The sequence below is a fragment of the Eimeria acervulina genome, genomic scaffold (assembly GCF_000499425.1).
Source record: "Eimeria acervulina Houghton genomic scaffold, Eah_scaff473, whole genome shotgun sequence".
NCBI classification, from domain to species: domain Eukaryota; phylum Apicomplexa; class Conoidasida; order Eucoccidiorida; family Eimeriidae; genus Eimeria; species Eimeria acervulina.
The window spans coordinates 14,527-25,204 of NW_013549778.1; the positions used below are offsets into that span (position 1 = coordinate 14,527).

General features: G+C 44.0%; 2 protein-coding genes across 2 annotated transcripts in view; one reads left to right on the plus strand and one right to left on the minus strand.

The window, feature by feature from the left end:
- Positions 1–3,674, plus strand: part of EAH_00039800 (chromosome segregation protein, putative) — a gene marked incomplete at both ends in the record, with an annotated part of 7,838 nt that extends 4,164 nt beyond the window's left edge. Inside the window, 4 exons of the mRNA XM_013395323.1 lie at positions 320–1,309; positions 1,606–2,214; positions 2,896–3,087; positions 3,495–3,674. Of these exons, the coding sequence (XP_013250777.1) occupies positions 320–1,309; positions 1,606–2,214; positions 2,896–3,087; positions 3,495–3,674 (1,971 nt within the window). The remainder of the gene's footprint in view (positions 1–319; positions 1,310–1,605; positions 2,215–2,895; positions 3,088–3,494) is intronic.
- A 4,623-nt stretch (positions 3,675–8,297) lies between these two features.
- Positions 8,298–10,271, minus strand: EAH_00039810 (hypothetical protein, conserved; the record flags this gene model as incomplete). The annotated part of the gene is made up of 3 exons (XM_013395324.1): positions 8,298–8,498; positions 9,028–9,245; positions 10,007–10,271. The coding sequence occupies 3 exons, from the start codon at positions 10,269–10,271 to the stop codon at positions 8,298–8,300; spliced, it is 684 nt and encodes a 227-aa protein (XP_013250778.1).
- Between the last annotated feature and the right edge of the window lie 407 nt (positions 10,272–10,678).

Genomic DNA, 10,678 nt, shown 5'->3' on the forward strand with positions numbered 1-10,678 from the left:
CCAGCAGCAGCAGCAGTTGTAGTAGTAGTAGTAGTAGTAGCAGAAGTAGTAGCAGCAGCTGCTGCTGCAGTATCACCAGCAGGAGCAGTAGCAGCAGCAGGAGCAGTAGCAGCAGCAGAAGCAGTAACAGCAGCAGGAGCAGTAGCAGCAGAAGCAGTAGCAGCAGAAGCAGCAGCAGCAGTCTTCCTATCTCTGTTGCGCACAATGTGATGTTGTCCCTGTTTGTTTGTATTTATCTGTCTCTTCGTTTCGTTCTATTCTTCTGTCTCCTTGTGGGGTGTCTCCTTGTGGGGTGTCTCCTTGTGGGGTGTCTCCGCAGACACTGAAGGGGCCTGTGTCTCCTTCTGAGGCGGAGGCGTCTCAGTTAGCCGAGAAGGAAGCAGCAGCAGAAGCAGCAGCAGCAGCACTTGCTACAGCAGAAGCAAAGCTGCAGCAGCTGCAGCAAGCCTCAGCAGCAGCACAAAGAGCAGCCGCCAAGGCCCGTGGTGTATGTACAGATGCTGAGTTACGTCTACAAGCAGCACAACATCATGCAAGACAAACTAGCTGGGAGCAGCAGCAGCAGCAAAAGCTGCTGCAGCAGCTGCAGCAGCAGCAAGAAGAGCGACGCCAGGCCCTGCGTAGCTCCTTCGCTCGCGAGCAGAAGGCGCAGCAGCAGGCTGCAGCAGCAGCAGCAGAAGCAGCGGCGAGAGAAACAGCAGCAGCAGCAGCCCGTGAGGCTTCAGCAGCGCCTGGAACATCTCCGCAACAGCAGCAGCAGCAGCAGCAGCTGCAGCAGCTGCAGCAGGTGCATGCATCACTCCAGACCCGCGTTCAGCTGTACATACACCCGAGGTGGCAGGGGGGCCCCCCAGATACTGCGGGTTTATTTGCTGCTATACGGAGGCTGGTGCAGCAGCAGCAATTCAGTAGGGCCCCTGTGGGGCCCCTTGGGGAGCTGTTGTGTGTAGACAGCGCTGCATGCGCAGCAGCAGGAGTTCCAGCAGCAGCAGCAGCAGCAATCCTTGAAGAGCACCTAAAGCCTCACGCATCAACCTTTCTGGTTAGCTCCATATCGGAGCAGCAGCTGCTGCTGCAGCTGCTGCAGCAGCACCGATGGGCCCCCCGCGTTGCTGCTGTTAGCTATGGCTGCCAGCCCTACGCCCCACGCCTCACTGATGCTGCTCTGGGTATCCCTCCAGGTGTATGTACACTCTATAAGGCCCTCCTGAAGGAAGAGACAGTAGAGACAGCAGAGACAGCAGAGACAGCAGAGACAGTAGTGCAGCAAACCAACAGACGCAGCGACACACGCAACCGCATGCCCGTGGTGAGGCATACTTCAAACTGCTGCTGCTGCAGCTGCTGTTGCTGCTGGTGATGATGATGATGCTGCTGCATGCTGCTGTAGATGCCAGACCTGCGTCTGCTGTTACGGCTGCTGCTGGCAGTCGCGCTGCTGCTGCTGCTGCTGCTGCTGCTGCCGTCACAAGGTGCGGCTTTCATACATGCTGTTGCTGCTGCACTTCCTCCCGCAGCAGCACCAATTTCATCAGATCTACCTGCTGCATCTGCTACTTCACATGCTGGTGCTGCTGCTGCTGCTGCTGCTGCTGCTGTTATTAGGTTGGAGTGCATTTCCTAGTGGACGTAGCTTCTATAGAGCGCGTTGCTATAGCTGAAGACGGTCATCAGCTGCGGTCTCTGCTGCAGGGGCCCCCTGGGGGCCCTTATGGGGGCCCCTCTGGGGGCCCCCCTGCTGGGGGCCCCTCTGGGGGCCCCCGCGGTGTATGGTTGAGAGGGCTACGAGAAGGATATGGGTGGAGGGACTTCGTACACTTGAGGAGACAGGGAAGAGGGACAGAGGGTCTGCCTGCAGCAAAAGAAGGGGGGCGGGTGAGAGCTAGGGGCCTGGTAAGGGTGATGTCTCTGGGTAGCGACGCAGCAGCAGCAGCAGCAACAGCAGCAGCAGCAGCAGCAGCAGGTGATAGTGCTGCTGCTGCTGCTGCTGCTGCTCAAGGAAGAGATAATGCTAATAAGAAGACAGAAGAAGCCGGGCCTGAAGAAGCATTAAAATTATTAGAGAGACAACTGCAGCAAGAGTGGAGGGCGGAGGAGAGAGCGCTGCAGCAAAAACAAAAAAAAGAAGCAGCAGCAAAGAAAAAACTTGAAGAAGCTGCTGCTGCTGCTGCTGCTGCACGAGAAGCAGAGGCAGCAGCAGCTGAGGAGCTCCGCGTAAGCAAACTGTCTCCTCGTCATTGTCTCTACGGCCTGTCTCCTTTCTCTCTCTGTCTCCTGTCTCCTATTTAATTTATTTAATTTATTTATATCGCCTCTCTCTCTATTTAATTTATTTATCTGTCTCCTCTCTATCTAATTTATTTATCTGTCTCCCCTCTCTATTTAATTTATTTATCTGTCTGTTGCCTGTCCCTACTATTTAATATATTTATCTGTTATTTATCTGTCTCCTCTCTCTGTATTTACTATGCTTAGCTGTCTGCTGCCTGTCTCTCTCTGTATTTAGTATGTTTATCTGTCTTTTGTCTGTCTCTACTAATTAATATATTTATCTGTCTCCTCTCTGTCTCCTCCCAGAGATGTGAAGAGAAGGAGACGCAGCAGCAGGCGGCAGTGTCTCTGGCGAGAGACAGCAGAGACGATGCACGAGTTGCTGCTGCAAACTTCAGAAGCCAATCAAACACTCTCTTCAACAACGTAAACCCTAAACCCTAAACCCTAAACCCTAAACGGTACCCTGGGATTCTTGTCGCCTCTCGGGTCGCAGGGGTTGCGTCTCACATATACTTTTTATTGGGGTTTAGGGTTTAGGGTTTAGGGTTTAGCGCTAAGCGATGAAGAGGAGGATGCTGTTATTTAGGGTTTAGGGTTTAGGGTTTAGGGTTTGCTGCGCAGGAGCAGTTGAAGGCCTTGCGTGAAAAACTCGAAGCAAAAGAAAGCGAGAGAGACACAGAAAGGAGACAGCAGGAGGTGCTGCAGCAGCGGCTTGAGGAGACACTTGCTGCTGTCTCTAACCTGCAGCAAACGCTTGAGACGACGCAGCAGCAAATCAGCGATAGCAACCAACAACTGGCGGATGCTGCTGCAGTAAGCGGTAACTCGTGCTGCTGCAGCAGCTGCTGCTGCAGCAGCTGCTGGTGCTGGTGCTTTGCTTGTGCTGCAGCAGCAGCTGCTGCTGCTGATGCTGGCCCTGCTGCTGCCCCTGCTGCTGTTTTTGTTGTTGTTGTTGCCGCTGCTGGATGCGCTGCTACTGTGGCGTTAGCTGCAGCAGCAGCAGCAGCTTTTGCTGCTGTTGCTGCAGCTGGAGTTGGTGGTGGTATTGCTTCTGCTGCTGCTGCTGCTGCTGCAATTTTTCTGTTTTGTTTGTAGTGGCGGTCGGAAGCAAATAAATATATTTATACTTATTATATAACTATAAATATATTTTTTTATATTTGTCGCTTGTTTATGTCTCTCTCTCTTCTGTCTCCATTTTGTGTCTCCTTTGTCTTCAGGCAGCAGAATCTGCTGCTGCTGCGCTTCGTGCTGCTGAGGAGAGGGTAGAGCAGCAGAAGGCGGAGGAGACAGCTGCTGCTGCTGCTGCTGCTTCTCGTCAGCTGCTGCTGCAGGAGAAGAGACAGAGTTTAGAGGCCCTGAGGTCTCAACTAGAGGTAGGGCTTTATGCATGCAAATAGAAATAAAGGAGACAGTTGCTGCTGTCTCTTTTGGCTCTAACTGTCTCCTTTGTCTCTTACTGTCTCCTCTGTTGTCTCCTTTGCCTCTAACTAGCTGTCTCCTTTGTCTCTACCTGACGGTCTCCAACTGTCTCCTCTGTAGCTAACTAACTATCTCTGACTGTCTCCTTTGTCTCTAACTAATTGTCTCTACCTGTCTCCTTTGTCTCTAACTGTCTCCTTTGTCACTAACTGTCTTCAACTGTCTCCTTTGCCTCTAACTGTCTCCTTTATCTCTACTAACTGTCTCCTTTGTCTCTAACTAGCTGCCTCTAACTGTCTCCTCTGTCTCTACTAACTGTCTCCTTTGTCTCTAAGTGCATGCGTTGCTGCAGCACCTCAGGTCCCTCTGCTCCGAGCTTCCGCAGCACGAACAGCTGCCATCCATATCCCCAGCCGTTCGTCTACCCCTATCGCACATTACCAGCTAGCTAGCCACCAGCTAGCTACTAGCTAGCTACTAGCTAGCCACCAGCTAGCTACCAGCTAGCCACCAGCTACCCACCAGCTACCCACCAGCTAGCTACAAACTAGCCACCAGCTAGCCACCAGCTAGCCACCAGTAAGTAGCTAGCCAGTAGCTAACTAGCAGCTAGCTAGCAGCTAGCTAGTAGCTAGCTAGTAGCTAGCTAGGAGACAGTGTTTGGCTTACCTGATGGTGTTGCTGATTGCAGGAAGCGGAGCAGCGCCTCAATTCGCTGGCAATTGAAATCGAAGTACTGCAGCGAGAAACTCGCGACCCTGAAGTAAACCCTAAACCCTAAACCCTAAACCCTAAACCCTAAGACCTAAACCCTAAGCCCTGCTGTCTCACAGACATTCTCTTTGTCTCCGTTTTGCTTAGTTCGTTGTTATAACTCTGCTGTCTCTGCCCTCTTCTTTTTTTGTCGCTGCTCTTCCTCTCCTGTGTCTCCTTTTAAAATATGTTGTCTCTCTTTGTGTCTCCTGCCCTTGTCTCCTGTCTGTCTCTTTCTCTGTCTCTTTCTCTGTCTCTTTCTCTGTCTCCTTGTCTGTCTTCTTATCTGTCTCCTTTCTGTCTCTGTCTCTTATATGTCTCTTATCTGTCTCCTGACCTGTCTCCTCTCTGTCTCCTCGCTAACTCTGTCTCCTTCTCTGTCTTTTCTCTGTCTCTTCTTCTTCTCCTTGCCTTTCTTCTCTCTGTCTGTTTGTCTGTCTGTTTGTCTGTCTCTTTGTCTGTCTCCTTGTCTGTCTTTTTATCTGTCTCCTCCTGTGTTTTTTTTTCTTTTCTCTACCCGTTTGCTGCTGTTTGTTGTGCATTATCTGCTGCTGTTTGTCTCCTCAGCAGGTGTCTGCTGAGCTGGAAGCCTCTTCACGTTTGCTGCTGCAGCAAGAGCAGCAAATAGCTATGCCATTGAAAGCTCTTAAACTCGCAGAGACAAACGCGAATATCCGAGCACAGAAGCTCCTTCAGGCTGTTGAAGTCTCTTCTAAACAGGTTATCTTCTGTCTCCTTTTGCTGTCTCTTCTTCTTCTTCTTCTTCTTCTTCTTCTTCTTCTTCTTCTCCTTTTGGTGTCTCTTCTTCTTCTTCTGTCTCTTTTTGCTGTCTCTTCTTCTTCTGTCCCCCTTTGCTCTGTCTCCTTTTGCTGTCTCTTCTTCTTCTTCTGTCTCCTTTTGCTCTGTCTCCTTTTCGTCTCTCTAATAATAATAATAATAATAATATTTATTATTATTATTATTATAAATAATTTATATTTATATATTTATATATTTGTTTATTTATGTTGCAGACACGCAGAGACTTTCGGACTGTACTAGAGTCTTCTTTACCTCATCGAGGGTATTTAGTGTTTAATCATCAAAAAGGCATTTTAAGCATTCAGACAAAAGAGAGAAATAAAGAATATATAAATAAAGATATTATATCTTTATCCGGAGGCGAAAAAAGTATTATTCAACTGGCTTTTCTTGCTGCTCTTGCTAAACGTAGCAAATCTCCTATACATATTTATGATGAGCTGGATGTCTTCATGGACGAACAAAACAGAATCAAAAAGTAATAACATCTTCATAAATATAAATTTAAATCAATATATAAATAAATATAAATATATATATATGTTATATTTATATATCTGTCTATATCTGTATGTTTATCTATCTATACATCTATATATATATATATATATATATATGTATGTTTGTGTTTATCTATCTATGCAACTATGCATGTATATCTGTCTTTCTATATATCTGTCAATATCTGTCTATCTGTCTGTATGTATATACATATATATGCGTCTCTATATACATATATATCTGTCTCTATATATCAGTCTATATATATGTATATATATATATATATATGTATATACGCATGTAATCGATATATACTGACAGTATGTATGTACATTTGTTTGAGGTGTATCTGTATATTTATTTATATATTTATTTATATGTTTATTTATATTTATATTTATTTATATATTTATGTATGGCTATGCGGGGATTTGTACTGAATAAACATAACATAAAATATTAATAATAAATAATATATATGTATATATATATGTAGATATATGCTGCTACTTTTACTGCTTTTGCTGCTGCTGTTGCTGCTGCTGTTGCTGCTGCTGTTGCTGCTGCTGCTGCTGCTGTTGCTGCTGCTGCTGTTGCTGCTGCAGCTTCACGATGCTGCTTGAGATTGCTCTTCAAATGCGGAAGCAGACACAATTTTTTTTTATTACCCCGCACTGTGAAATTCAGGGCGAAGTGCAGCGTAGGCTGAGGAGACACTTGGTTTAAATTATCTGTCTCTTTCTGTCTCTTTAAACCCCCTAATGCAGATATATATATTATATATATATGCATATTATTATGCATATTATTTATGTTGTATCATGCTGTTGTCTCTTCAAAGAATAACTGTCTCTTTATCTTACTTCCTGTCTCTCTATTTTCGTTGCTGTCTCTTCATGTACCTGTCTGTCTTACATATATTATTTCGTCTGTCTCCGTGCATGGCTTGCTGTCTCTTTATATATATATATATGCTTATATATATGTGTATATACAGTGAGTGCTTGCTTTGACTGTCTCCTTGCATGTGCTGCTGTCTCTTTATATACCGCAGTCTATGCATATTGTCTCCTTCTGTTGTCCCCTGTCTCCTTTCACTATCTGCTGCTGTCTCCTTCTACTATTTGCTGCTGTCTCCTTTTACAGTTTGCTGCTGTCTCCTTTTGAGTTTGTTTGTTTGTTTCACAGGTCGATACAGCGCAGATCTCGTCAAAGTATTTAATATACAAGGAAGTGTCTCCTTGTAGTTATCTCCGCCTCTAAACAACGCCTGTCTCCTCTTTCTTCTCTCCCGCCTACTGGCAAGCTAGCTAGCCAGATAGCGAGCTAGCTAGCTAGCTCACTATCTGGCTAGCTAGCTAGCTGACCATCTAGCTATCTAGCTAGCTGGCTACCTCAGTATCTAGCTAACTAGCTAGTTGGCTAGCTAGCTAGCTAGCTAGCTAGCCAGGTGGGTATCTAACTAGCTAGCTATCTAGCTGGCTAGCTAGAGACAAAGGAGTTAGTTGGGGCCCCCTGAGGGTTTAAGAGCCCTTCAACTTTTAGAGTTGAAGGGCAACTCTTTTTGCTTGCATTTTGCATTTGCGTAATTTGTCTCCTTTCGTCTCCTCAAGCAAACAGATAGAGGCATATATATATATATATATATACATATATATATATATTATATTCACAGATGTATATGTATATATGAATATATATATATATATAATAAAAATAATAATAATAAATAATAATAATACTGATTACCTGTAGAAGTGCATTCGTCCCTGTCGCCCCTTTCATAGATAAACAAATAGAATAAACATATATATGTATATATATTGTATCTATATGTACATATATCTTTATCTATATCTATATGTATATATATATATATATCTGTATAAATATATATACAATTGCGTTGACTACATAAGAGTAAACATCTACTACAGCCAAACCACTCATCTATTTGTCAGTGTATCTACAACTACTTATGCATGCATCCCTATACTAATAAATAATAAATATATATATAATATATATATATATCATACTTTACAACACTGTCCCCGCTAGCATTCACATTATGCAATGCGAAAGTTTGTCTCTGTCTGTCTCCTCTGCGTTTTCTTTTTATTCGTCTTAATTAAAGGGGCCCCTGTTAATATGGGGGCCCCTCTTATCAAGGGGGCCCCTGTTAGTGTGGGGGCCCCTGTTAGTGTGGGGGCCCCTGTTAATGTGGGGGCCCCTCTTATTAAGGGGGCCCCTGTTAATATGGGGGCCCTTCTTAATAAGGGGGCCCCTCTTAATGGGGCCCTTTGGGGGCCCCCAGTCCTTGCGAGTTACTGAGGAGACAGTTGAGGGAGGAGGAGACAGTTTATTAGGGAGGCACAGAGAGGCAGAAGCTCAAGGAGACAGACTAATTTGCTTCTGCTGCAGCCAGTTGATTCAAAAGCCTAACTATATAGCAAGCTAGCTATATAGCTAGCTAGCTGGCTGGCTAGCTAGCTAGCTAGCTAGCTAGCTAGGCTTGAATGAATTGATAAGGAGACATGAATTAACTAATCTTTTTTTGTTTCTGCTTCTTCTGCTGGTTTAAGGGCCCTCTGCACAATCTCAAGTGTATCCGGAGACAGCCCTGGGGTGTCTCTAATTCTTATTAGCTGCTCTTTCATTTGCTGCTGTCTATGTTTATCATATCGCTGCCAAGGTAAGAAAGCCCCAGCTAAACGCGCTGCTGCCTGCGGGTTAAACGAATCCACCTGTAGACCCCAGCAGCAACAGCAACAGCAGCAGCAGCACAAGCAGCAGCAGCAGCAGCAGCAGCAGCAGCAGCAGCACAAGCAGGTGCAAGGATATAAGTTCTTAAAACCTTAAACCCTAAACCCTAAAAGAGCAAATTAGACAGTGTAGGAAAGAGAGACAGAGAAGACATCAGAAGGGGAGAGGAGACACTTGAGGAGGAGACAGCAGGAGACACAGACAAAGTGTAGAGAAGGAGACAGCTAAAACCAGAGAGAAGTCAACTAAAGCAGAGACAATTAAAAGCAGAGACAATTAAAGAAGAGACAGCTAAAGAAGAGACAGCAGCTAAAGAAGAGACAGCTGAGGAAGAGACAGATAGTGAAGACAAGCTTGAAGAAGAGACAGACAAAGGAGAGACACTTGAATTAGAGACAGACAAAGAAGAGACACTTGAATTAGAGACAGATAAAGACAGCGACTTCTTTATATACATACACATATATATATATATATACATATATATATATATATATATATATATATTACCTTCAGCACAGCATCTGCGACGACTTGATATCCCTTCGCATCTTTTCTATGAAAGTGCGGCCGATTATAAACAAAAGCAGTGAAGAGTGAACGGAGACGATTAGGGTTTTTAAAGGTGAAAGCATCATGCTGCTGAAGAGACAAAACTCTTTCTACTTGGTCTGGGAGGTCTGATGCTGCTTGAGCTCTAAAGTATTTATCTATTAATAGAGGGTCTCCTGAGAATATCATTACATAAACATACTCATTTCCTTATCTTCAAGCAGCAATCTGTCTCCTTTTCATTCATATACACGTTCTTTACTGTCTCCTCTATATATATATATATGTATATAATCATATATACATATTCTTTACTGTCTCCTTTTTATTCATATACATATTCTTAGTGTCTCCTTTTTATTTACATATCATACACATTCTTCACCGCCTCGATATATATATGCATATATATATATATATACATCTATATATATACTCATTCTTAGTGTCTCCTTGTTTATATATCAAGCACATTCTTTACTGTCTCCTTTTTATTTAACAATTTATACAATTAAACCGAGAAGCAGCACTTTGTCTCCTTTACAGAGAGAAGTAAACACCTTCTCGCTGTCTCTTCATTAATATTATTAATATTAATAAGATAAATAGTAATATTATTAATATTATTAATATTAATATTATTAATATTATTATTAATATTAATAATACTATGAATAAAGCGTGGAGCAGCACTGCCTCATTGAGTTTTATAAACTCTTTTCTTGTCTGCTTATTTTAATTTTATTTATTTCAATAGAAAAGCATGCAGCAGCAACAGCAGCAAAAGCCCCCCAAGCCCAGCAGCAGCAACCAGAGCAGCAGCAGCAACAAAAACAAAACAACAACGCCACCAACAGCAGCAGCAGCAGCAACAGCAGCAGCAGCAGCAACAGCAGCAGCAGCAGCAGCAGCAGCAGCAGCAGCAACAGCAGCGTACCTGCAGCATCTTCGAAGAACATCTGGAAGGCCTTCTCTCTCTGGGGTTGCTGCATATCTGCTAGAGCAAGAAGAGCAGCATATTTATCCGTCATACATTTGCTGCTAGTAAATTGTTTAAAGACAAACTCTGCTGCTGCTGCGTCTCCTGGTGCAGCAAGGAGACGAAGAATCGTATTACGCAGTCTCCTTCTAGCAACATGTGCAGCATCAAGTGTCTCCTCTTCTCCTTCTGGAAGCGTTAGCTGCCTATACAGCTCAAGCATCTCTTTATGAAATGCATTATATAACTCTTCTCGCACTGTACGTACAGCTATGTTTACTGCATCTGGATCTATCTCTTTTATCTGGATCTATCTCTTTTAACTCTTGAGACAGAGCCTCCCTAGAAGGAAGTTGAAGAGTCAGAGCCTGAAAAGGAGACAGTTCGTTAAACAGCAGCAGTGTCTCTGTCTCTCTCGTGTGGGGTGTGGGGTGTATAACCAGATATAGAGGAGACAGCAGATTAAACCATCAGCATTAAATAGACAATGAAGAAAATAGAAGATAATGTAAGTTAAATATAAAGAGACAGACAAAATAGATAAGAGATAACAGCATTAAAAGAGTTAAATAAGAGACAGAGGAAGAAAAGACAGACAGAAACAAACAGGAGACAGCTAAAAGGAGACAG